Source organism: Leptinotarsa decemlineata, unplaced genomic scaffold (genome assembly GCF_025532065.1).
Source record: "Leptinotarsa decemlineata unplaced genomic scaffold, Ldec_3_MD MMD2_tig00026330_RagTag_RagTag, whole genome shotgun sequence".
Classification (NCBI taxonomy): Eukaryota; Metazoa; Arthropoda; class Insecta; order Coleoptera; family Chrysomelidae; genus Leptinotarsa; species Leptinotarsa decemlineata.
In genome coordinates this window covers 9,566,210-9,593,126 of record NW_027412690.1, presented here as the reverse complement: position 1 = coordinate 9,593,126, position 26,917 = coordinate 9,566,210, and the positions used below count along the sequence as shown (strand labels likewise).

The 26,917-nt window shown below is 33.7% G+C and overlaps 6 protein-coding genes across 8 annotated transcripts in view; 3 read left to right on the top strand and 3 right to left on the bottom strand.

Moving 5' to 3' along the window:
• Positions 1–1,056, bottom strand: part of Ctr1A (Copper transporter 1A) — a 35,019-nt gene extending 33,963 nt beyond the window's left edge. Inside the window, exon 1 of one of the 3 annotated variants that reach the window (XM_023169668.2) lies at positions 731–1,056. The gene's annotated coding sequence lies outside the window, so the exon portion shown is untranslated. The remainder of the gene's footprint in view (positions 1–730) is intronic. The other 2 variants (XM_023169667.2, XM_023169672.2) reach the window with 2 other exon arrangements.
• A 1,432-nt stretch (positions 1,057–2,488) lies between these two features.
• On the bottom strand, positions 2,489–3,225 carry LOC111513454 (anaphase-promoting complex subunit 15). Its single transcript, XM_023169663.2, has 2 exons — positions 2,976–3,225; positions 2,489–2,721 (listed from the first exon to the last, which is right to left on the bottom strand). The coding sequence occupies exons 1-2, from the start codon at positions 3,156–3,158 to the stop codon at positions 2,551–2,553; spliced, it is 354 nt and encodes a 117-aa protein (XP_023025431.1). The 5' UTR covers positions 3,159–3,225; the 3' UTR covers positions 2,489–2,550.
• A 1,087-nt stretch (positions 3,226–4,312) lies between these two features.
• LOC141485722 (COMM domain-containing protein 10) lies at positions 4,313–5,229 on the top strand. The gene is made up of 2 exons (XM_074183025.1): positions 4,313–4,467; positions 4,520–5,229. Exons 1-2 carry the CDS (start codon positions 4,436–4,438, stop codon positions 5,082–5,084), a joined length of 597 nt encoding a protein of 198 aa, XP_074039126.1. The 5' UTR covers positions 4,313–4,435; the 3' UTR covers positions 5,085–5,229.
• holn1 (CD2 antigen cytoplasmic tail-binding protein 2 homolog holn1) lies at positions 5,174–6,290 on the bottom strand. Its single transcript, XM_023169664.2, has one exon. The coding sequence runs from the start codon at positions 6,205–6,207 to the stop codon at positions 5,218–5,220; it is 990 nt and encodes a 329-aa protein (XP_023025432.2). The 5' UTR covers positions 6,208–6,290; the 3' UTR covers positions 5,174–5,217.
• A 1,275-nt stretch (positions 6,291–7,565) lies between these two features.
• LOC111513453 (U3 small nucleolar RNA-associated protein 15 homolog) lies at positions 7,566–10,207 on the top strand. The gene is made up of 3 exons (XM_023169662.2): positions 7,566–7,779; positions 7,831–8,087; positions 8,936–10,207. The coding sequence occupies exons 1-3, from the start codon at positions 7,690–7,692 to the stop codon at positions 10,152–10,154; spliced, it is 1,566 nt and encodes a 521-aa protein (XP_023025430.2). The 5' UTR covers positions 7,566–7,689; the 3' UTR covers positions 10,155–10,207.
• A 127-nt stretch (positions 10,208–10,334) lies between these two features.
• Positions 10,335–25,932, top strand: DCAF12 (DDB1 and CUL4 associated factor 12-like protein). Its single transcript, XM_023169665.2, has 6 exons — positions 10,335–11,977; positions 12,765–12,998; positions 13,257–13,424; positions 15,345–15,560; positions 15,618–15,806; positions 19,876–25,932. Exons 1-6 carry the CDS (start codon positions 11,570–11,572, stop codon positions 20,029–20,031), a joined length of 1,371 nt encoding a protein of 456 aa, XP_023025433.1. The 5' UTR covers positions 10,335–11,569; the 3' UTR covers positions 20,032–25,932.
• Positions 25,933–26,917: the final 985 nt, after the last annotated feature.

Here is a 26,917-nt window from a genome sequence, read left to right as displayed (position 1 = left end):
TATTCAATGATAATAAAGTCGAAAACGTACTGCCATACCTGAATGAGAAAAAAATGATTTTCCAAATTAACCCAGTAATAAACTTTGTAATGGGTAGTCTTCATAGAAGCGTTTGGAAGATTCAAAAATTGGGATGGCTTAATAAGAAATCCACTGAATCCAGGCACTAGTACAACATATAAATGTTTGTTAAAATGTAGTTTTGGTTCTTGTAGAATGTTTCGAGATTTTAACGAATGTTAATGTATTTGAAACGTAATTGAAGATAAATGAATGACCTGTAGAGTACTAAGATATTGTAACACTAAAATATTCTGTTGTGTTAGACAAAAAAAAAGTTCAATTCTCATATTTTTTTTTTAATTCAAATCTAATTTTTTGATTAGCTTATTCGAATGCTTCAGTGTTTCAAATCTGTCAAAAATCTTTAAAAAACACAAGTCTGACAAACCTAACATTCTACATCTAACAAGAGTTTCCAATTCAATTAGAATTAGGAAAAACTATATTTTGATAAATCTGGATATTTTTATTGAATCTTTACCACAATTATTCCATTTTGAAAATAGGTGGTGAGAGAAAGGTTTCTTAAATGGTTTTCTTACAAATTAACATATGGAAATCCCATCAAACAGTAATGTGATGCTTAAAGCTGTTTTCAAACCACAAGTACATGATAATGAGCTTTTCGTAGGTCATGTCTAAATAATATAATATTTTGAAAACTCACCTGAAGTTTGCCTTATTCTCTTGTACCAAAAACTAAAAAAATAATTTCCTTCAGAGGGAAAGCAAATGTAACAGGTCAGGGAAATAGAGCATTCCTTTCACTTTAGATTTTATAGTGTTGAGTTTGCTTTTACTGCTTGATATAGTTCAGTTTCATTAGATCGCAATGAATAAAAAAAATAGTTTCATTAACTAGTTTCGGTAAATCGCACAGTTAATACATAACACTTCCCAACTTCTTTGTCAAATACAAATGCCTAATGCCAGTAATGCCACTATTGCCACATTCAATCTGAATCAGACTGAAGTTCATAAGTCAGCATTTTGCGTGTGATCAAACTAAGGAAAGAAAGATTCGAGTTAACTCGTGTCTAATCGGTGAATGTGTATATCTGTATTTAAGGACAGTAGAAGGGAACAGGACAGAAGACACTCTCGTATAACTATAACTCGTTTTCTCAAATCGTAACCTTCGAAACCGTAAGATAAAGTATCCAGGTCCAGAAGGACACCTTGTGCACTAGATGTAAAAAAGTGAAAACGGATCATGACAAAAAACATAATAAATCAGTGAAATGGGGATTTAATTGATTCATTTTATACTTACCTGTCCTTGTCTCAAAAATATTTTGGTACACTAACGCCACCTTAATGTGATTCTTGAGGGACGCTTTTTTATGTCTTCTTAAACTTTCAACATTGAGAATGAGAAGGAAGTTGGCTGTCCAAAATACAGCTAGCCAACAGTTTTGGTTGCCTAACCGACACTTTGAAAGAAACTACCTAATAGACTAATATTTCTGTGCGAACTGTTCAAATATAATTTCATGAGATCAGTTTTTATTCAAGCAACATACTTGAATATGAACATGCTTGAGGAAGCTATTGATTAGTTAAACACTATTCAGTGAAAATCTCACAATAATTGAGTAGTTTTGTTGTGGTTTTTTAACAATTCCATCAAGTATCAGTACTTGAATTGAAAGGATTGTTAATTTTCAACAACAATAAAAAATCATTTATGAGGACTTATCATATGGGTGATCCAAAAAAATTGCTGAAATATTATTAACTTACTGTGTTGAGAGTTCAATTCGCTAAAAGAACAAATATTCAAAATAAAATTTAAACATTGACCTCTCACTGCTAACATACATGGTAAGCGTTAGTAGATGCCTTCTTTCCATGTTTAATTACACATTGTGGATCTCAATCTAAACACTTTTAACACACCAGAACAAAAATACTGTTTCTAGATGCGGGTTTTGCTAGCCAAAACAGCATCATCAGGAAATGATATACTTTATCATTTCCTGATGACGCTAACTCTGTTAGCGCGTTGAGAGAGTTTTTGTTTTGTATTGAGAAAAATGTTTTCTTTACATTAATTTTACCCAACAGGTTTTAAATGTGCCTATCAGAATACAGATCTCAGTATTAGCACTGAAGGACAGATCATACCAAGACAGCACTTAAGCTGTCTATATAAAATCCATAGGACGATTGCTAACGGCTTAATGTTGTTGAAATTTAAGTTGAAACCATAGTAGGAAACTGTGAAAAGGTCAGTTAGATGGATTCTTTATTTTCCAAAATTTTCCACATTTCTTTCTTTCATCTTCTTCATAATATAATTGATGGCATTGGAAAAAATGTATGAATACTCTTACAACTGATCTAACATGGAGAAGAGTTAGGATTATAATGAAACAGGTTTGGTACCTAAACTTGTGAAAACAAAGCAATGGAAAAATATCGCTGAAAGCTGTAAAACATATATTTTCCATTACATAAAATCTTTTATATGTTGTGAGTTTCAAATTATCTCACTCCGTGTCCTTGAACAAGTCTTATACTGACATCAACAGGCGAACTTCGTTCTTGTGAGACATCCATTTCGATTTCATCCTCTTCTTCTTCATCATGCGTTTCAGATTCATCATCGTCATCATTATCGTCTTCATCATCCTCTTCTTCATCCTCTTCCATATTCTATTAAAAATGTAAAACCGTTAACAACTCAAAGGCAAACAAAAACTTTGGAATTCATATGAATGAACTTGAATAAAATTACTTCACCGCAGGAGAACTGTGAAAACACTATTGTTGACTCACATTCAAACAACCAAATGCTAATCTGAAAATTATCATAGCGAATTCATTGAAACCAACTTGCAAGTCAAGAATAGTGTTTTCACAGTCCTTGCACTTAATGGACATTTATTAATATTTTGGAGAGCTTCTACCTCTGATGCTGTTTTTCCAATAGGTACCAAATCAGAATTTCTGTGAATTATTTGTTGCAGACTATTTTGATGTTCCCTTTCCAGTTGGGAAACTTCATCTTCATCATCGCAGGGTTGATCAACGTCAAACCAGGACGAGTGCATCAATCGCGGCTTCAAATCCGGAAACAAGGGAATACTCATCTTTTATTATACACAAATTTCGAAGCTATAATTTAAATATGACAGTAAACAGCTGATATGAAAATAAAATGACAGGTGGAGGCACAGAACTCGTAAGTTTATCTGATATCTTATGACACAGAACACATTTACAAAAGACACACTCGTCCTGGAAGTGTCTCGCAAGTTGCCCACAGAATCCGTGGTCGCGACTTGATTGCCGTGTTATGGAGAGCAACACTATCGACTGATGTTTCACACAGTATGAACAGTGTCATCAAGATGCATAAGAAACCGTGTTTTACCAAGTCGTTTTCGTTATGTAAAATTATGTCGACGATATAAAGAGATAACCCAACTTTGTGCCCATGTTGATAGATAGTTCAAGAGTGGAATTCTCCAACATTGGTTGCGTCTATGACAAAATTGTTGCGCTGAATGCAGCTTTGAAGCGCTTCATATACCACTTTGATTTTATCCAGCGACTGAGTTCAGCAATTACCTATTGTTTATATACCACATTCAGCGGTAAACTAGCTTGATATTCCCAAATAGTCAGATGCACCTATATTTTATCGGAATATATCAAAGTTGTGTCATCCACAAATACTCTGACACTTCGATTAGTTTGGTTTCATTATACCCGTTTATTGTTTGTTAGAACAAGCCCCATTTATATAATGAGAAATTTATTTTCCTTCAATTATTTCAGAACTCCGGAAATGTTTATAAAACCTGCAATATTTTTTTTGTTTCGAAAAAAAAAAAAGGATAACATGGTTTATATTTATATTTTAAAAATAAATATTTTTTTCATTTCATATACTTACAGTGTTTACGTCTAATGTCTCCTCCTATAGTCTGTTTTGATCTTATATTTTATGTTCTCCGAAGTAATTAACATTGAAAAACTTTTAAATTGGTCCTAATGGATTACTTTGAATCAAAATTGTCATAGGCCATATTTTTATGGTCCTCTAGTGTTGCTTCAAATTATATATATGACATCCATATCCATATCAATATAAGTAAAAGATGACACATAAAACTTTTGTGATCCCATAAATTTAGACAAACATTGTTGCAACTTGAGCATTTTTGGATTCCACAAATTTTTCATCAAATTTTCTACACAATAACGAAAATATTACCTTGCATCACTGGTCAGTTGATAATTGACAACTGACAGATTTTGGATTATTTTCATGTATAGATTATAGATTAGTGTATATTTGTGGTATAGACATAATATTTGATAAAGTTTCTGAAAACACAAGTCAAAATAATCAATTTCTAATATGGAAGTCAAATGGATAACTGTAAATACCAAGTTGGAGGGTTTTCATATGTACTACTATATTGTTAACTGTTTCATGTTTCAGGTTGTTGAATGGTGTTCATCTTATAAATTCCCTTACAACAAAGACCTTACAGTTACTTCTTACTCATATTTCAAATTCAAAAACTGAAAACCCCTTCACTGATGAAGAATTGGAAAAGCTCAGAACTTCACTCAAACTTAATGAAGACTCTTTGCAATTACTAGTTCAGGCAATATCTCATATTTTCAAGCAGTCATGTAAAGTTATGATGAAACCTTCGATACTGCAAAAACAGTTGATAGAACATCTTGGCTTCAATACCGAAAAAGCCGAGGAGTTTGTCAAAATTTGGTCAAACAAAACTAATGAACATTTTGGGGATTTCGAAAATGGTATGAAATTGGAAAATGTGTCCTGGGAACTGAATGTTCAATGTGCAGACCAAATCTCCAACAAACAAAGTTTACCAGTTGCAAGAGTACAATTTAAATTATCCAAATTAAAAAATGAGAGAGAAAAAGAAAATGTGACCATTGAAATGGATCAAAGTGAATTATTGCAGTTTTATAATACCCTTGAAAGTATTCAGATGAAATTAGATACCATGCAAAACATTGGTAATTGATTTTTAGGATATAGAAGCTTAATTTTTTATTAGTGTCTGAGGACATGTAGCAGGGGTAAATTTCATCAAACAGGATTTAATGACATATGCTCATAAGTATATATTTATTTTGGAAGTCATTACAATAAAGTGCCTATTCATATAACTCAAAGTCTATCCTATTTGATGTATAGAATTTAGAATCATCTCCACACTTTCTAACCATTACACCAGTTTTGAAATATTTCTCTTTGGACCATTTGGTCATTTGAGAAGTAGGGTAAGGTCCGTGTATTTCTTCATCTTCTATTTTCCATTTGAACTCCCACATCAACTCCCCAGATTGATCGTTAGAATCATTTTGTTCACCTTTTTTTGAAGTATCGTCGAATTTCTCCTTTTCCTTGACCTCAAAATCATCAGAATACATATCAAGTTCAGGTTCTCTTACTCTGGAGTTACTTTTCTTTTCATTTTTATCTAGTTTTGCTTTTATGCCTTCATAAGTTTCTTGATAAATGTCCATGTTACCAAGTTTGGTGAGGATTTTATTGGCAAGCTCTGTTAAATCGGTAACATCTTTATTGTCGTTCAAAGTACCTGCTTTTTTACGTTTCAGTCGTTCTACACTAGATAACTTCATATCAGCGCCTGCCAACCTCTTTATTGCTTTATTAATGGTTTCCTTAGGTTTCAAATAAGATAATATACTTTCATAAGATTTCATTTCATCAAAATTGTCGTCTTCAGGCTCAGAGTCACTTTCAAGCACTAGGTCCTGTTCGTCAACATTATACTTCTGCTTAGTATCACTTGAACTCTTTATTTTATGCCAGTCGATGTTATCCAACCAGTTGTCTCGAACTTCTTTTTCATTATTCCAAATGAAATGACCTTCTTTATCAAAATGACCATCTTCCATTTCTTCATTCATATTGAATGCAGTCATTACTTGTTCCCCTTCTTTTCTAGCTATACCTTCTTCTTCACCTTCAATATCATCAACATTAAGAACATTGTCTTCATCAACTTCATCCTCTTCATCACTATCCAGAGTATGTTTCTTAATTTGTTGACGTCTGTTTTCTACAGGAAATTTCGATTCATTATCGAGAAATGCCTTTTGGAAATTTCGTTTAGACATTTCAAGCGATTTTGTATGTTTTTGAACCTCAAATTTTCTACAGTTATCTGTTCACAACCTATCAGATCAGTGAATATAAGAAGTCTCTCTTCTTTTTCCATTAATGGCTTCATCTGCCAGGGCTATCCAGTCAGGAGTTCCAGGATCATGTTGCTACTACAGGTGAATCCTACACTGAAGTGGATCTGAGTTGGACACAAACCCCACCTGGGTTTGCGCTAAAACAAAGTTCAACTGTAATTTGAAGTCAGTTAACAAGCAATGTCCGACTGCACTAGAGTGTAAGCACTAATGTGAGGTGATGCACTACGGTTACGTGTATGTAAACTACAATCAGATCATGATTGGCGAAGCACTGCATGCAACAAAGTATTAGGTCTGTCTTGATCACTACAGCTTTATATTGAAGAACTCTCTCTTTCTCTCTTCTATGGCAATTGCTTCTCAATCGAGCGCATTTGGCCTGTTCATAGTGAACAGGAGGAGCAGTACGTAGCAATACTACCTCTAATCATGTTTATATCTTTCAATAAATTGATGGATGTAGCTGTTACTACGTGTGAGAGATCATGAAAAGTGAAAAATAAAACTCTGTTTTTTTACTATTTGTATTTGTAACTTTATTATATTCGTTTGAAAATGTTCTTATAGGACGAAACTGCAGTAACACCAGTAACAAATACAAGTAGTAAAAAAACTAAGAAAGTTATATTTTTCATGATATTCATATATATCATTGAACTGAAACCTTATATTCAATTTATTGGCCTCAACTTCCTTTATCGGTGCTATATGACCAACTCTCTTCTCGTTTTGTGATAAAAACTTAGGAACGTGCATAAATCCATAAATTTTCTATACATGACCATCACTAGAATAAATAATAAATATGATTTTGCATGTTTTCACAAAACATCTTACACAGTTTATATACAATTAATTTATACATATCCATATCAACATAAAGTAGCAGCATTCAAACGTATTCTACAAACACTTTATTGTGAAATTTTCACTAAACAATTTTACAATAAAGCAAACTTTACAATTTCGATATTGGGATTTCCAGATTAATTCATAGGAGGAAGTGAAATTAAGATTTTTTTTTCTTTTTCAAACTGGGACTCCTGTTCCATAACGAGTGCAATGTGAGTTTTCAGTTAAAAGACAAGTTTTTGAATTCATCGGTGCGTTCACTGATTGAATCATTTATTGGTCATCTTTTTGAAATGTTAGCATGCTAACACTTGATAAACATTTGATGCAACCAAAAGGTTTCTTCAGTAAATCAAATATATGGACGGAAATTTTGTGGTAGACTATGCGAACGTACTGCCACAGAACGTGTTAGTGTTTCATGAACAAAAGGAACGAGATCAGAAGTTGGAAGAACTGAGGAACTGAAGAAGACAGAAAAACCATTAACCTAAGATTCTATTCTTTGATTATACATTTTTATTTTGAATTTAGGCAAGGGTAAAAATGCCACCCTTCAAGAGACTTAATACAAAGATCTATCACAAGAATGGACCTGAAATAACTGATGATAACATCTACTGGAAAAAACTTGGGGTTAGTAATTGTTTCAATTCTATGAAAATCAATTAACAGTTTTTTTTTCAGGTTCCTGTCTTGGTGAAAGAATTTGGTCCTATAGATTATATTGACTTCTCTCCGATTGAACCTCATTACTTTGCAGTGACATGTTCAGTACGTGTACAAGTGTACAACCCCATTACAAGATTAGTTGTGAAAAATTTATCGAGGTTCAGAGAAAATGCTTATGGAGCCGTGTTCAGATCAGACGGAAGACTAATTTGCGCTGGTGGTGAAGAATCAAATGTTAGATTGTTTGATGTGTCTACAAAAAGCTTATTGAGGTAATGTAAATAACTATTAAATAGAGGTAAAATCCAACAAACGAGTAGGGTAGATGAGAAGTGATGGAATGCACAGTAGCAACTTCTATTGGTAGAATCTTGTGAATGAAGTATATGGACAACACATATTACTTTGTTGAAATCGTTATTACCATCCAGGGTTAATTTATACGGACCCTGAATGTTGTTCTGGGTGTTTCTCTTGCATACGTAATTTTAGCTGTTCTAGCGATTTTTGTTGGAGTTGAAAAAACATCATGATGTGTTGAAACTGGTTGCCAATGGTTACTTTGGAGCTATAAGCTATTCAACTTCAAGCATATTTCGATAAATTGCAATCAGATTGTAAAAATATCTTTTGGACTATAAATTTCATCAACTTCTTAATTTTTATCACAAACTATGTTGAAAACAATGTGTACTTAGATATTTGTAATGAATTACCAAACTGACATAGAAATTTGGATAATGTTACCTGGGAAGTAGAGCAGTTAACATCTTACAGATATTGACAATAGAATAGAAAGAGTTTAACTGATATGACTGCCTCCCTCCAAGGAGTTTGGTATGATCTCAGTTTAATATTCTTGGAAGAATAAACTTTTTATATATTATATAATCAGAAGATGACTAAAACTGTTGTGTCCTGATGAAGTTTGTTAGCGAAATGTGTTTTTATTAGGTTTGTTTGTGTGTATGAATAAAATTATTGATTGGTATGTTTTAAATCATTTCAAATTTTCTCCTTTTATGTATTTTTCTTAAATAAACTTGTACTCTGTGATTCTATATTGTTGAAGATTATTATTCTGTTTGGAGTCATAGTATTTATCTGGTATTGATTTCAGATTGTTCAAAGGACACACAGCTCCAGTCCATCGGACACATTTTCTGCATGGAAAGCCACAAATAAGTTCATTTTCTGATGACAAGTCTGTTAGACTTTGGGATATTCCTACAGAAAAAACAATAATGACATATAATTCCCACACTGATTATGTGAGAGCTGGAGCAACCTGCCTTGCTGTTCCTGACATGTTGATATCTGGGGGTTATGATAACAAAGTTAAAATGTATGATACTCGCACTGAAAATGAGGTTCTTACTGTTGATCACGGAAGTCCAATCGAGTCATTACTGTTTTTACCATCTGGAGGTATTTTCTTATCAGCTGGAGGTACAGAGATAAAAATTTGGGATACCATAGCGGGCGGTAAGCTGCTGGGAAGCATATCGCAGCACCATAAAACGATTACTTGTTTACGATTAGCTTCCGATAATAAACGATTACTGTCTGGCAGTCTTGATCGACATGTTAAAATTTATGATGTCGCCACATTCAAGACTGTGCATACGTTAGATTTCCCTAATTCTATTCTCAGTTTAGGGGTTTCTAAAAATGATGATACAGTTGTGGCAGGATTAGTAGACGGTATGGTTTCAGTAAGTAGGAGAGAAGAAAAAGAAGTGAAGAAACCTCAAAAGAAAATGGCTTCCTATCAGTATGTTTCGAATACTCATCCAGTGAGCGTCGATACAATCGTTGCTGATCAAACAAACGATATTGAAACAAAATATGATCACCATTTAAGGAAATTTGAATTCTCCAAAGCCCTTGATAGTGTTCTTTTACCCTATGTAGCAACCAAAAACCCACAAATCACTGTGTCTCTCATGCAAGAGCTCATTAGGAGAAAAGCCCTACATAAGGCTTACAAAGGAAGAGACAAAAAATCTCTGTCACAAATCCTGAGATTTTTTATTCGTAATATCGCCGACCATCGTTTCACACGTGTTCTCATTGATGCTGCAAATATCTTTCTTGATACTTATGAAGACAGTATTTCAGTGTTGCCTCCAGAAGTTGGTAAATTATTTGTCGACTTGACTCAGGTTATTAAACAGGAATTAGAGGTGTTGGACAGTTTAGCATCACTGCAAGGGATGATGAGTATGCTTCTTGCTAGTCAGGTTACTGTTGATGAGACAAGTGAATTCAATAAAAAAGGACATAACCTTTTGCCAAGTGCCGATGCCCAGAAGAATTTAGTTTTAACAATATCGTGAGGGTTTTCTTGATTAGGAATTTTTGAAATTTTTAATAAACTGTTGTAAATAGGTGTTGTTTCATTTTATAACCACGGAATACTATTTTATGCTATTACATTCCTCATAAATATGTTTAGGCTTAGGTTATGTGAATAGTGGACCGATTCTTTGTTAACTTTCTTCATTTCTCGAAAGTTGACTGCCTTATTTGATTAAGTTGCAGAAACGACTCTTCTTGTGATGGAGTTGGCCGATACTTGATGAAAATTCATAACATATTCAAGTAACACTCGCGTAAAAATGTTTTCAAGTGTTTAATCATTGGCTTCACTGATAATGTTTCAAGTATTTATTGATTCGCCGTACTGATAATGTTTCAAGTATTTAATTGTTGGCTGCACTGATGTTTGGACCCTGGGTAATGTTAAGAACTTCCCGAGCCACCTTGGGAGTGTCGAACTCGCGCCCTTTCGATCTTCAGTCGGGCGCACTACCACTGCGCAAATTCACCGCTTAAATGTTATTTAAAATTAGATATATTAATAGTAAGTGAAATATTGTTTTTTTGTCTATGCATAAATTAAAAATCTGAACAAAATATCAGCCACATATTTGATATTTGCACCTTCTATGAACAAGTGTACAATGTTGAGCAAATAGCATTTTGTTCATATATCATCTATATCTGGGGTCCCTTTAAATGAATGTACATTCATACATCCTATAACTATTAGTACTTCACCTAAAATAATGAAAGCATTGGTTATTGACATTGTGGCGTATTGTATTGTAATAATACATATAAATGATTGTGAATGATTTTCATTATCATAGATTGAACAATATAAACTTCACATGCACTAGTGATTTAAATAGTATGTGACCATATATATTATAGGTGATCTCGCTTGTGTTTACTCAGTTATTTTTATCAAGTAGTGTTCTTGATTTTCCATATTTTTTTCCTTCGAAGACCGCCTGCCTGGTACTGATGATGACGAAACGTCGTGAAAAAACTACCAGTGAGGACCAGAACACGGATCAATATCTGAAAAACATAATATGTTTTTCAGGTTATATTATAATACCTATTAAACAATATTAGACAGTGTTTTTTTTTAATATAACATGTCAACTATCAGTGCTGCCTCTTGAAAGTCTTGAATTTGACAAACACGTACACTCATACAGGAATGGTCAAATGCTAATTTAACGTAGCTGGAACTATTTAACACTTTTAAGTTGGTAATACCACAACACTGACAGTGATAGAGATAGAGTGAGTGACTGACTGACACAATGAATGAATACTTTGGAGTTGTTTATTGATAGTTTTCAAAATGCAATATTCAATGACAAATAGGAATTTCTAATGTAAATAAACTTTACTCGTGAAATTTAATTGAACTGATGAGTAAAAAGCTACATAGATAATGTCTAAAACTCGTTTGAAACCAGTTTTTGGAGATTTACCTACATGCTACATATCACAAAGATTAGAAGAAAGGAAGAACAGAATAAAAGCCCTGAAGCTTGAACAGAGTCGAAAAACTGATAAACCTGAAGACTTCATAACTTATGAAGACAGTGATAGTGATGATGAACCACCTTCTGTTCAGAATGAAATATTAAATACTTCCTACAATTTTGTGGACTATGTAAGGAATAGGGAAATTGGAAACACTAAATCGAGTTCAGTGAGCAAAGACTATGGCAGTCGGCACATTGTATCACATGAGATGTTTCGAGAGACTCCAATAAGTTTAGGAAAAATGAATAAGGTGTTCTGTTCTCAGTGGTTAAGTGATAGACAGGTTGTTTTTGGAACTAAATGTAATAAGGTGAGGTCTTGCAGAGTTCAGTTTATGAAGTGAATATATGCACATTTGATTAGCAAGTAACAAGTTTCATTTGGCAAGGAGCAAGTAAGCAAAAGGATGACATTTATGCATTCTCAAGTGAAAAGTCACAAAAAATAGTATGCAGAATGACGTTCTGTTCAAGTTTGCTTGGGTACCCGGGTAAGACCAAAGCTGTGGTACAATAATTGAATGGAAGCAAAAGCCAGACATATAGAGAGGGTGAGCAAAAATAGTAAGCAAACATATGGGCTGTTATTGGGAAAAACAAAATTATTAATATTGTCTATTGTTTATCTAATATTGTATAGTTTTCAACACAGCATCATCAATTTGCATTTCAGTAATTATAGAAACAAATTATTCAAGACACGAAACTAAACACAACATGGCTTAGAATGTTTCAAAATTTGAAAATCATCAGATTAGGTTTCCCCAAAATTTCTAGTGTCTTTGTTGTGAAATGGGCCTATCAGCGATCATTTGCGTACTAGAGAGTACTAGTAAAAAATTTTGTATAATTAAAGCAAAAAAGTTGACAGCCAAATTTTACTTGTACTTTCAAATTGTTACATGCTATTTGCTTATCAAGTGTGCATAAATTCACCATTAATCAAACATGGAGAAGGGACTATCTATATTTGATTTTAATGTAATAATTGACATTCAATCAAGTTAACCAGGGCTCAGATATTTATTCATGTGTTCGTTTGTGTTGTTCAAATAGATATTTTTTTAAATCCGCCTCTTTAAACTGATTTTTTTTCAGCTCATGATATACGATGTTACGACCCGAAAAATTGACCAAATACCATCATTATTGAGTAAAAGAAATATGACGGGAACCTATGACCCATCTCAACAGTGCGGTATTCATTCTATACAAATAAATCCTTCTAGGACTCTTCTAGCAACAGGTGCTAGAAATACTTGTGATATAGCAATTTATAGGCTACCGACTTTAGATCCTGTATGTGTTGGAGAAAATGCACATAAAGATTGGGTGAGAATATCATACTCCAATATTAATTATTGACTGATTCATGCTATGGTCTCGAATCTGAAGTTCAAATCTTGAAAATTCATTTTGTTCGAAATGTGTTATGGCTGAACATTTGTAAGAATGTTTTCATTGAAAATCAATGACCAGATTCATACAATTTGTGACTTGTTACCTAAAATGGGTTCAAGAATCCACCTCAAGTTTTCTGTAACATCATGAACCTAACGATTTTATTTTTCAAATTTATTTTGTATTCAGGTATTTGATATGTGTTGGTTGGATGATGAGTTTTTGGTTTCTGGATCAAGAGATACAAAAATGGCTTTGTGGAGAGTTACACCAGATGTGCTTGAAGCTGTAGATGAAATACCACGTCATCGTCATGTGCAGGCGATTTCAGTTAAAGAATGTCGAAGTGCTCAAAAGGTAATGTATTTTTCAATTCCTGAGTGACCAGTCTTCACAATTGTTCAATGGCTTGGTGATCATCACCCTGAGACTTTGAATAGGGATATATTATTTGAATAGACATACATCATTTGAAAGGCAATTTTATAAAAAATTCATTCATATCACTGTTTACTACATACATTTTCATTTGTTTGTTCTCTTCCGGTAAGATGAACCAAAAAATTGAAAATCTTTCATAATTTAAACTACATTAATTTACAGTATATACTCGAACTGTTCTCCATCATCTGCCATATATGAGTATAAGTCAGTTTACGAAGCGAAATACATTACAAAGAATAGTTTCGCAGATGTTTCTCGTTCATCTAGCAGCAGGACCACGCTGAAATCAATCAAGTGCCATGTGAAAAACGTGGTGTGCTCAAATCCAAGTCACAAACAGACATTGTTTGGCCTTGGGACTCATTATTAGTCATTGCAAATGCCAATCTAGTTGGAAACTGCACACGTTTAAAATAAATTGGCACATCTGTATGAACTTGCCATCTGAAATGCTGGCTTCGACAACGTTTTTCATTAATTTTTCAATGACTAATCGTGTGGCGTTGCACAGCCGTGGTGGATTCAAATCAGCTTTGGTGGCATCGCAAACTATTTACGCTCGATGGATAAACAATAATAGTGCCTGAAAATTGTGTAGGAAGTAAAAGAAGGCTTATTGTGTGAGAGAGACCGGCTTCGTTCTCATTTTAACTCCGTACTGTTTAATGAGGTAGCGAGAGTTATATCATCGGCAAACGCAATACAGTCAAAGAGGGACATGTAAGCAAAAATATCGTTGACGTAAATTATAAATAGTAGGCCCAATACTGAGCTCTGTGACACACCACATGTGATAGGTTTCATGTCAGAAATATTATTTGAATCAAGTACAGCACATTGCTGCCTATTTGAAAGATATGATGAGAAAAAATGAAAAGGTTACCCTACTATACCGTATGTCTTCAGTTTCTCCATGAGTATTGAATGTGAGACCCAGTCAAAAGCTTTGGTCAGGTCACACAGCAGCCACAATGTTCCCTTTTCTTAAAACCTATTATGTTGTCCACTACTTTTTCAGAGCATATGCTGTAGAAGATGATTTCATAAACCGGAATTGGTTTGGGTTAAATAACTTGTGCTTTGAGAAGTCTTCGTAGAGTCTATTTTTTAGAATGATCTAGAAGATCTTGCCAAGACTAGGGACAATTGAAATCGATCGGTAATTACCAATTTCATTCTCATTACCTTTCTCGAAGATGGGGGTGACTCAATATATTTTGAATTTTCCGGGAATTTACCTTCTACAATGGAAGCATTGAAAAGATTTGTTTGAGGTTCAATCAAATATGTTTCTGTTTTATAATTTCTGCATTGATGTCATATATATCAAAAGAATTGAGTTTTTTAGGTGAAGAATTGCATTAGTTTTTGGGCTATCAATGTTAAATACGAAAGCTGTATTAGAAATCGAGTTTGTTCTTGATATTTCTTCTATTATTTCAGAACCAACATTTGCAAAGTATGAGTTGAATCTATTAGATGTAAATTTATAGATTTTAATATGAACTATATGCAATTTGCTAAGATGTATCTTATGATTATATAGTGTAGTTTTATTTTTTTATTCATTTTATTATATTTACATGTATTACATAAATTAATGAGAATTGTTAGTCTTCAGGTATTTTGATGACATCCTTATTTTTATGAATTTTGTGAATTGAATCTTCTAAAAAAAGCACCTCTTGGCCAGCATTCAGATTCACATAATCTTTGACAAGAAATGTAAATGCAAATATAAGTTCATTGTTAATAACATCTGTTATAAGGGATGTCTCTTTATTATAAATGAATATGATGAAAAAGTTTAACTTGGTATGTTGACTTCTCCAGATCCGTGCATTAACGTTCAACAAACAATACGACGAATTAGCAGCTATCAGTCTGAATTCATACATTCATATCTGGAATGTAGAAACTTTCAAGCAGAAACTGTCCAGGAAGCTACCTTCGGCACAGGAAAATGTCTGTTTAGCAGTTCAAGACTCTGGACTTTATGCTATTGGTTGTAGATCGTATACTCTTCTACTTGATTGTAGAACTCTACAGGTAAAGTATTTGCTCAACTCAATTTCAGATCAATTCACCCCTTGTTGATTCTTTCAGACGGTGAAAAAGATTCCCTCTCGATTTACCGGCTGTGGAATCAGGTCCGCTAGTTTTCAGAGTGACATACTTACTGTTGGTACAGGCCTTGGAATTCTGATGTTCTACGACCTTAAAGCTGGAAAATACCTTGAATCTAGCATTAATTCATCAAGGCTAGTTGTTTTGAAAGCTAGTAAAGGTTTTGTGGTGAGCATATTTTCTAATAAATAAAAATAATAATTTTATTAACCATTTTCGGTACTTAATATACATATGGTAAGTCAATAATTATAGTACATAATACGACCTAATCAAGATACACCGGCTACTTTAGGCTTGCTCATACTAAATAAATCCTACCTAAACTTATTAATAATTCTGTTCAAGAAAGCTGTTGTATAGCGAAACACGTGTCACAATTTTGTAAACCTTTTATGGTGATAATCGAAATTAATCTTATTAGTACGTTTTGATATGGATTTTCATGAAGTATTGCCAGTTATTTTATCATCATCGGTTTACTGTTTGATGTTACCTTTTGTTGAAAACACTAGTGGCCTCATCGGTAAAAATGGTTTCCTTAGTTTCATAGATGACATAATAGACTACCATGATCAGAAATGGTCCTTGTGCAACATGGTTGAAGAGAGAATTTCATGTTCTACCAAATGTTCTAAGAAAATATACAGGGCTTCCTCACATCAGATCTGTTACACTCTTAACAGTTTGTTGTAGATTCATTATATGAAAGGAATTCTAGTTCTACCTTTCCAATACATCAAATAAAATCAAAATATGCTTTATTACCCAAGATCTGAACATCCTATTGGCAAAGTCTACTAAAGTAAAACGTGTATATGGGACATTAAATTATCAAATATAGGCTATAAAATAGTGCTTAGAGACAAGAGCAGAGTATATAGACAGAACAATATTAAGCCCGGCTGAACAGATAAAATTATAAGTACATGAATAATGAGTAAATGTAAATATATATAATGCTATGTAATGAACATTGATAGCCATTTCAATAACTTGTTTGCACAAAGCTACGTACCAATTACTCGATAGAGCCTTGGTAGAATTCGTCCACACTATAATAGGGCCTCCCAACAAGGAATTCTTTTATTTTATTTCTGAATTTATTTTTATTATATATTTGCCTTAAATTAATGGGAAGGTAATTAAATAACTTCTTGCAATTGAAAATAATAGAATTTTGTGTAAGGGCTAGAGTAGGTGTTGGAAGGGATATGAAGTAAGACTGATGTGTACTATAAGTTGAGGTGATATTAAATTGATTTTTATATTTTTCGTGGATAAGACACACTTTCCAAATTGGAAACTCAATTTGTGCAAAACAAACTGATCTTGTAATAGTAGTATCTAATTCTCTTGCAACAACTCTCACTGCATGACATCCTGCTGCTAGTCTTTTACATAGGTAGTTGACATGGGAATCAAATTTTAGATTTTCATCAATGAAGAGCCTTGAAAATTAGTTTTTCTCCATATTTTAAATTTTTACATTTTTAATGTGAACTTCTCCTATGTTACATCTAAACGTGACCACATTTGTTTTGTCGATGTTGAATGATAAAATATTGAAATCGCACCACTCTTTCTTCCTTCTTATGTCGACGATGATTTGATCAAGTAAATTTGAGGCGGTATTGCTATGCCAGAGGATAGTGGTGTCGTCAGCGAAACATGTGAATTCACCACTTATGTCAACATGGACTAAGTCATTGAAATACATGAGAAACGACACCGGTCCCAAAACGGAACCTTGTGGGACCCCACTGCCAATGAAATGTTCCTCTGATGAAATTCCATCTAATAGAACATTCTGTCGCCAATGAGAAAGGTACGTCTCAAACCAAAGTAATGCAGATCCTCTAAATCCGTAAATTTATAGCTTGCGAAGAAGTAGCATGTGGTCTACACAATTGAACCTTGGTTAGATCACAAAATATGGCAGCGGCAGATTCTCTTTCATTAAGATTGGTGTACAGGTTTTCCAGGAGTGAAAATATCGTCTTGTGTACCTTCTGAAGACTGAAAGCCAAACTGGAATAAATTTATCATATTGTTTTTCTCGAGGAAGGATATTACTCGTTTTTTTGCCAGTTTTTCTATAACTTTAGACAAGACGGGTAGCAAAGCAATTGGCCTTAAATTAGCTGGGTTGTAAAGATCACCTCCTTTATGTAGAGGAATGATTGTGGCAATTTTCAGACACGATGGGAACATACCTTTGGAGAATGAGAAATTTATAGCCTTCGCCAACGCACTCGTCGGGAACGCAACGCAACTGTAGGGAAGAGTAATCATTGATTTGTGGCCACTTCCGGTTAAACCGGATGATATATTAATTGTTTTATTATTGAAGATATTGACCTCAATAAATACCTTTATTGGAAATATCAAATTCATGAACAAACAATTGGATATCACTAGATAGTTTTTCTTTACAGATAAGATGGCCGACAATGAAGATGTATTGTCGGACAGCTCTGAAAAAGCGGAGATTGAACACTTTATGAAGTGCTGTGAGAACAAAAATTGTGGAGTAAAAGTTTGTATAAGTTGTTTCGCGATTTATCATAAAAGTTGTGCGAAACGGAACCAACAATTGAAGGTATTATCTGAAAACAAAGTGATATGCTGTGAAAAAACCGAGAACATACAAAATCAAAAGCGAAGCAACGAAAGTGAAAAAGAAATGCTGCTGCTAGAAATCAGGTATTTGAAAGAATTACTAGAAGAAACAAGAGACAAAAACAATATATTGAACATCAATAACAGTTTATTGCTTGATAAAGTGGCGATATTAGAAAAAATAATAGAAGAAATCATAAACCAGAGGAGAGTAATAAAGGCGCAAAAAACGTAAACATAAACAATTCGCATGCCGGACAAGGAACGTCACATGAAAGTAACCCAGATACAGAAAGCTGGAATAAAATAAACTCAACATCAATACAAAGTCTTAATGTCCAACGAAGTGATTTAGTACCTCGCGAGCAGATGGCGCACCTCAAAAAATACCACAAAAGCCAACTTATGGACATATTGCCGCCAAAACAAGCGTAAACAATAACAATCCAAACAGTGGACCCATAACCTATAATAATCTAAACGACAACAATGATAATTTCGTGGAAGTCAAATATCGAAAACGAAACAAACAAAATAGAGTATACAAAAAGAATATTGGCACATGTCCTAGCGATGATATTTCCGAGTTCTCAGGACCAGAGCGAAAAGTATGGCTTTATTTATACAGAGTAAAGAGGGCTGCAACAGAAGAAAAGATAAAAGACTATGTTACCAATAAATTAGGTTATAATAATTAAGTAAATGTGAAAGAGATCCCAACCACAGAAGATCGATTATGAAGATATGAAGTGACAGCACCACTATCGAAAAAGGATGAAATGTACAAACCGGACTTCTGGCCAAGCGGAGTAGGTATTAGAAGATTTGATTTCACAAAACACAAAGATTTTCTGAACCAACTAGGTGGAGATTTTTTATAGAAAGTGAAACACAGGAGGCCCGGCAGAGCAATGTTCTGTTGAATCTGGAACCGTATGATTCAAAAGAATATTTTGAAGTGAATCACTAAAATTATGGTTTTTTATTTTGACGTCTTTTCTTTCAATGTTTGTATGTACCATTTTTGTATATATAAATGTTTATACGAAGTAAAGAATATATTATTATTATCATTAATATGTAAAATTCATTGTTTTCAACAGATCAGTCTTATAAAAAGCAATGAAAGTGGCTATATGGAGTTGTACCAAACATAGAGGTGTACCAAACATAGATACAAATCCCGTGTAGTTCAAATAATGTCTTTTAGCAGGCCTACAAAATCGTCAGAATAACCCTCTAGATATATGTATTCACAGAAATGTTGTTTGAACCTAGTTCATTCGGAGTAGAAGCTCATGATCCTAATTGTTTATTGGCACTGAATCTCACTCTTACAATTTTGGATTTATAGTTGATGACCATGAAACCATAGATTGGTCTTTTTTTATTAAAATCTCATGGTCTATTTGATTGAAAGCATTAGGAAGATGAAGAAAAATTCAAAAAGTTCATATTCCTGGGTCTAATAGTTTTGCGAGATACTTTATTATAATAATAGCATTGGACGTTGAAAGGTCTCTTCCAAAACCCGACTGTTTTCTAGATTTCATAGGTTACCGTATCATATCATACTGAGCAATCTTCAAATTAATCGATCATTTTTTATTTTCAGTTACCTGATGAGGAGTATGTGGACAACATTCAACACATAAAGTATGTGCCAGCAATATATACACACTGTTACGACACAAGTGGTACGAGACTATTCACTGCTGGAGGTCCCCTTCCTGCTACTCTTACTGGCAACTACGCAGGGTTGTGGCAGTAGATGTTCAAATAGTATTCATGAAAAAAATTGAGTATATTTGCGGTGGGCGACCTTTGCTTGGAAGTCACGATGTTATGATTTCAAATGTTCCTTACTAGTTGTGAATGTTCCAACGGAGAATGGAACATTCACGTTGTTCAGTAGCAACTAGTATTCAAAATTAATATTTTAAGGGCGAAATATCCAATGTAAAAATTCAACTTTTAGAAACGTTTTTAAAAATGTGACATATGACGTTTTAGGTATGGTTTTAAAGACGTTTTTTTTATGGAGGAGTTATTGTTGCTTATCGATTGTTGGGTTTTTAGCCTCCCACAGTTTGGAAAATGAATAAATATAAGCGAAAAAAGAATCTGCCGAAGTGTAATGAAGGCAAACTGAAAAGTTCATTCTAAAAGTTACTGCATAAATCTCTGGGGCGAGTCTAGTCAATCATTAACTTGTGCTATCTATAAGTTTTGTCTATAGATATAAATTATTGAAAAAAAAATTAATACTGAAGTTTTGGAAAGCAATCTCTTTTCGTTCTCAAAACCTGAGTTTTTTTTATAAACAGCGCCTCAATTGAAAACGTGCAGATTTCTTCAAATCAAATCAAATTTATTCATCACCGAAGTCCATTCAAATGTTTAAAAGGAACACGCCATATAAACTTGTGGGACTAGTCTTAACAGAGCTCACAAGCTACAGCAATACAGATATATTGTGATTCTTCGTTTCATGTCTTCTATAGATGCTGGAGAAGTTTGGTAGACAATCCATTTGATGTACCCCCATAAAAAAAATCCATTTTGGTTAGGTTAGGTGATCTGAGTGGCCACGCCACAGGCCCACCCTGATTGAAATGGTCTTTGAGGTATTCCCGTACCTCAGTTTTAAAATGTGGTGGTGCACCGTTTTATTGTAGCCACATTCTAAGTCTTGTTCTATATGGAACACCGTCCAATAAATTCGAAAACTCATGCTGAAGAAATCTTACATATTTTCTTCCAGTGAGATGCCTATCCAAGAAATACGGACCGATAACTCTTTTCCCGAGAATTCCACCCCAAATATTCAGTGACCAACGCTGTTGATGGTTCAGGCAACAAACAATATATGGAGGTTTTCCGTTGCATAATAATGCATGTTATGCCGATTCACAGTTCCATTTTTAGGAAAAGTCGCTCCGTCAGCAAATAATACGAAATCGAAAAAATCATCCGTAAAATTGAACACGTTTTTCAAAATCTCTTCCTATCAACTCTTGCATCAATTGCATGTGGTAAGGATGAAATTTGCTTGCTCGTATTATTCGATTCACGCTGGTTTGAGAAAATACTAATTCCCTGGTCAGGTCTCGGGTACTCATATGGGGATTTTCAACAAGGTGAAGAGCAATTTGAAATGTATTCTCTTCATTTCTTACAGGGCAGACACGTTCACAGATACTTGGACTGTCGGAAGACAGTGTGAGTCGCCTCTGTTTAGAAAATGATGTAACAGCAGAGCACATACTTTGTGCCTGCCCGCTGGGGACCGAATCAGGTTTTTAGAGTTCGGCAGAGCCATACTCTTAGCATCTGACCTGAAAGACCACTCTCTATACAAACTAATCTACAGTTATCTGCTAGGACTAAACACATCCGTCTTTCAGGCGGAAGTGTATGCTATCTTGCAGTGTGCAAGGCTTATTAAATTGGGACCTCTAAGAAATGAGCGGATCAATATTTTAACAGACAGCAAAAGCGCACTAGGGACTCTGACAAACCCGAAGGTGACATCAAAACTGGTCTGGGAATGCCATGAAGAACTGAATGAACTTGCAAACAGGATCAAATTAACTTTGTACTGGGTGCCAGGGCATTCAGGAATCACAGGTAATGATAAAGCTGATGAATACGCTAGTCGCGGATCATCAACTTCATATATAGGTCCTGAACCAGCTCTGGGGGTAACAAAATCATTGGTACGAAACCAGATTCGGACATGGACCAATAAGAAGCACACAGAGTACTGGACAAAAGCACCTGGCAGTAAACACAGTAGAACCTTCATTAGGGAACCGTCCGAGAAAAGAACCGAAGAACTACTTCAATATAGTATGGATCGGCTCAGAATAATTACAGGGTTACTAACCGGTCACTGTCTACTTAGAGGACACCTGAATAAAATGGTGCTGTACAATGGAGACCTTAGCTGCAGATTATGCAACGAAGGGATAGAAACAGCTCTACACATCTTATGCCAATGTGAGGCACTGAATCACAGGAGGCAGGCAATATATGGACGTACGAAATTATGTCCAGAAAAATATGACGAACATCCAACACGGAACCTGTACAAACTAGTACAGGGAACGAGACTGATGGAATGGGTGCCATGAGAAGATGGGAGAATAATCGCAATAAGCCCAAGAGGCTGCAGTGTTTTCTGGAGACTTGGACTAAATGGACAAGTCAGACAGCTCCCAAGGCACTAAAAAAAAATACAAACTAATCGGCTTCGTTAAGAATAAGAGTAAGCCACAATAAACCCTTGCGGGTTGCGGTGGCGGGTCGAATAGACCCGCTCTCTTTGAACCTAACCTAACTCACATGAAAATTTTCAACAAGGTGAAGAGCAATTTGAAATGTATTCTCTTCATTTGTTACAGGGCAGACACGTTCGAATTTCTCGTGATTGACATTACCAGTTCTTTCAAATCTTGTTTTTAGAGCCTGAAATGCCCTTCCATCTGGTTGTCTTCTTTCGGGGAACTTCTCTTTGTAAATTCTAGATGCAAGGAGGCAGTTTCCGTCATTTTCCCCCAAAGCTTAGACCATATCTTGCAATACATAATTCATAATGAAAAGTATTCAATCTACACGCGAAAGAAACTTCAACACATGGCGTTATTGACAAATTTTGAGATTCATTTTTTGATGTCGGTCATGGATGATTGGGTTTTTAAAGAAGTACAAATATTCTTTAGGTTTTTTACGTTGATAACTATCACTAGATGGTATGAAAAATGCTAATGTACTAGCGATTAGTTTGAATATCTGACCTAATGATGTTTAAAGTTATTCATGACTCAACTGATACAAAATCATTACAGTATGATTTATATAACTTTGTTCGCTGGTGTAATATAAATCTACTGCAATTAAATATAGACAAATGTCAAAAATGTACTTTTTTTCGAAACAAAAATCCCATTAACTGGCCATATAAAATCAATCAATCAGAACTGAAAACAACAAACACAATCAGAGATTTAGGAATCACTCTCGAGCCAAAAATGTCATTTAAACCCCATATTGCGAATATTTCTTCTAAAGCGCTAAAATGTTAGGTTTCATTCTTAGATCTGCAAATGAATTATCTCTCACTTCAATAAAAATCATATATTGTTCAATTGTTAGATCAATAATCGAATACAATTCCACAATTTGGTGCCCTTCATATCATGTGGATATTGATATGCTTGAAAGTGTTCAAAATAAGTGTTTAAGGTACTCTGCATGTAAACTGGGATATAATATAGGTGAATATGACTATAAAATTATATTGGACATTCTTAACTTGAATACTCTGGCTCATAGAAGACTAGAAACAGATCTTACACTAATTCATAAAATAACCAATGGTAGCATCAATTCCCTGGAACTTGTCGAACTTATAACTTTAAATGTGAATCCAAGAGAACAAGAAATTCGGAAATCTTTAAAGTACCCTTTTGTCGCACCAACTATGACCAGAATGAATCTGTAGGTAAAATTTTGAGACTTGCAAATACAGACAATGAAGATTTAGAATTTTTCAATTCTTCTTTGGAAACATTTAAAAAGACTGAAAAGATTGTAATTCATTATTTTTACCATTTTTTTTCTATTTATATATTTTTCCTTAAACCTAGCTTAGATTACTGTTAAATACATGTGTGTGAACTTGTTAATTATCTTGTAAAAAATAGGCATTGCCGTAAATAAATAAATAAATAGTCAAAAAACAAATTTGAGTAAGTGAACGTAAGAAAATAATTTTTTTGTGGCTACAACAATTACTAAAACTTGGTATAATTTGTAAAATATCAGTTTTTCGTATAGTATACCTGTGATAAAAAATGTAGTGAAATGTTGAAACATTTCATACAAATGAAAATACAGGGCGTTTCATTTGAAAAATTTTAATTATCTGTTTGAAAATGAATGAAACTTGACCGGTTTTACCGAGCACCCGTTATATTGTTTCCGAAAGTTGAGATTCCCTAAATTATCATAGTGATGTTGACTAAGTATTCCTAAAAAAAATCAACTTAATTGCTGTAGACATGCGGGTGGTGAATTAAAAAAAAATTGTCTGCAAAATGGTTCTTCTGGAATAACTTGGCAATGCCGCGATGGAAATTCGAAAACAAAAATTCCTAAGAGCTAAAAAATATGGAATCGAATGGCGTATTCATATACTGGGTGTTCTATTTAAAAAAAATGTAGCTTTGGTTGGCCACGCTCCGCTGAATCACCCTGTATGCGAGAAGTATTTATCGATATGACTGCAAAAAAAATTCAGCAGTTCGAAAAATTGTTTCCTCTGATAGCAATGGTCCGAGGGAATATTGTTGACTCACCCTGTATGTAGCCCGCGAAATTTGAACATTCACTTCATTTTTTGAACAGACCTCGTATATTAAAAGAACTATTATCAGGTCGTAAGTGAAAGAGCAATTGTATGTCAAAGAACATTAATAGCTATCGAAATATTAACATGAAACAGTTGCACAATCAAAGAACATAGAAAGTTTTATTTCTCATTTTTCCTTAGTTTATCGGTTTTGTAATTATACTTTTAATTGGTCTACACTTTTCACTTTTATTATTTTTTTTAGTAGATGATTTCATCTTTGTAACTCTGAAAACGGAATTCTGTATTCGTAACTGGTCATAAATATACTAGTATCTGAAATGGTCAAATAAAGTACTCCACTTTATTACACTCGAACAGATTCTTTGAACCTCAATTTATTTTCAACGTACTAAAAGGTTTAAAACCCATAAAACATCAAGCAACCATCGAGTAGTTTTTGTGTCACCAAAAGTTTTGATTGTTTTATCTGCCAAGAACTTCTATGAATTGGGCCCCCGTCACCGCAGTTGAAAAGCTGATTGATTCGGCCGTCACTTGATAAAGATCCATAGTAATTTCAAAAACTACACCTCAACGATTTGATCTCCACAAACTTTGTTTGTGGAGATCAAATTTACAAATCGTTGAGGTGTAGTTTTTGAAAAAAAAGCTGTAAGTTTTCACTGCTTGATTGGAGGAAGAAAATCTCTATTGGATGAGGATGGACTTAATTTGTTTTAGGTTTCGTAATTTTTAATTGTCATTCATGTATTCGACTAGGTACAAAGACATTTTTGTTTGATATGTGAAAGGTTTTCTAACGGTGGATATCTCTACTATGAGCTCAAGTAAAAAAAAAGATTCAATTTTGTAAATTAACTCTCAAATTTTACTGATTCCAAATATTTCACGGCACCTTACTGCATGTACGTTAATACATTTTTTAAGTCTATCGAGCTGAAGAGTTCTTTTGAAGACTTGACATGATTTAGTTATAATCAAAGCGCAAAAGTTCATAATTAACATTCAAAAACAAAAAATATTTTTTACTCACACTAAATATTTAAAATGAGTGATTAATTCTCAAATATTCATGCATGCTTCGTCATAGGAAGAAACCAACCAAATATTTCGAAGTTGTCAAGAATAATTTATGAACTTCATTTGTTATTTATTCTTTAAGATGGCCAACTTTTTACCTAAACGAATATATGAATTTACATCCTTGTTAGATAATTTTAATAGTGCAATTTTCTGTATAGTATTCATTTTACAATTTATTTATGTATACATTAAAAGAATACCTGATTTAGTTTCTTTCTGCTTACATTCTATAACCAATACTTGGAACAAAAAGATAGTCTATCAATGGATAGAATCATACATACTGAATCGTAGTCAGATAGTAAGAACTGATGGAAATTCAAGTTTAAAAACTCAAATGTGGGGTTCCGCAGGGCTCGGTTCTGGGTCCAGTTCTTTTCTTGATCTATGTGAACGATCTAACATATGTTGATACATTAGGTAGTTTTACATTATATGCTATAACTATCATCATTTAGAACAGTCCCAACATTGAAGACTTGAAAAAGTATGTTGAGGAAAAGTAGTTAACTGGTGTGAATCGAACCAACTTTCGTTTAATACTTGAAAAAATAGTAAATTATTTTTTCAAATTTGATAATTGATTCGGAAAAATAGAAAATAAAACCTGGGCAAAATCTTAGGAATTCATATTGACAAACTCAAATTCGATGAACATTTACCAATATTTTAAGAAGTTAAGATGATATCGATAGAATTAGGGTATGCTACAGATAAATTGGTGTATCTCTCTGTATTTGAAACTCGCATGAGGTATGGGATTTCATTTTGGCATAGTTGCAGCAACTATTCAACAACATATTCATATTGCAAAAAAATGACTTTAAGAAATATGCGTAAAGCTAAATATAAGTAGCCATGTAAGCCACTTTTTAAATTTCATGAAATATTAACTGCAGAATCATTATATATCTTAGAAACAGTATTGATTATAAAGAAACATTTTGACAGGTTTGGCTGTCAACAAACATTCTACATTACTTGTCAAAACAGTGATATTAAACTTCATCTTTCTTCTACAACTTTCATTTACAAGGGCTGTAAGATATATAATGACTTACCTGTCGAAATCAAGAACACGTTTAAAAAGTATGTTTAAAATATGTTTTTTCCGTTAACCAGCTATCGCACCCCTACGAACGACAACCCTCAAAAGTCGAAACTTGTGCGAGCTAAGGACTAACGAGGTCTTACC

Coding starts and splice junctions, on each gene's coding strand:
- LOC111513454 (XM_023169663.2), bottom strand. CDS start 3,158: ATGAGTATTCCCTTGTTTCCGGATTTGAAGCCGCGATTGATGCACTCG. Junction 2,722..2,975: donor TTGGAAAAACAGCATCAGAG/GTAGAAGCTCTC, acceptor CATTTTTAATAG/AATATGGAAGAGGATGAAGA.
- LOC141485722 (XM_074183025.1), top strand. CDS start 4,436: ATGGAAGTCAAATGGATAACTGTAAATACCAA. Junction 4,468..4,519: donor TGGATAACTGTAAATACCAA/GTTGGAGGGTTT, acceptor TTCATGTTTCAG/GTTGTTGAATGGTGTTCATC.
- holn1 (XM_023169664.2), bottom strand. CDS start 6,207: ATGTCTAAACGAAATTTCCAAAAGGCATTTCTCGATAATGAATCGAAA.
- LOC111513453 (XM_023169662.2), top strand. CDS start 7,690: ATGCCACCCTTCAAGAGACTTAATACAAAGATCTATCACAAGAATGGA. Junction 7,780..7,830: donor TCTACTGGAAAAAACTTGGG/GTTAGTAATTGT, acceptor TTTTTTTTTCAG/GTTCCTGTCTTGGTGAAAGA. Junction 8,088..8,935: donor TCTACAAAAAGCTTATTGAG/GTAATGTAAATA, acceptor TATTGATTTCAG/ATTGTTCAAAGGACACACAG.
- DCAF12 (XM_023169665.2), top strand. CDS start 11,570: ATGTCTAAAACTCGTTTGAAACCAGTTTTTGGAGATTTACCTACATGC. Junction 13,425..15,344: donor AATGTCGAAGTGCTCAAAAG/GTAATGTATTTT, acceptor TGACTTCTCCAG/ATCCGTGCATTAACGTTCAA. Junction 15,807..19,875: donor AAGCTAGTAAAGGTTTTGTG/GTGAGCATATTT, acceptor TTTTATTTTCAG/TTACCTGATGAGGAGTATGT.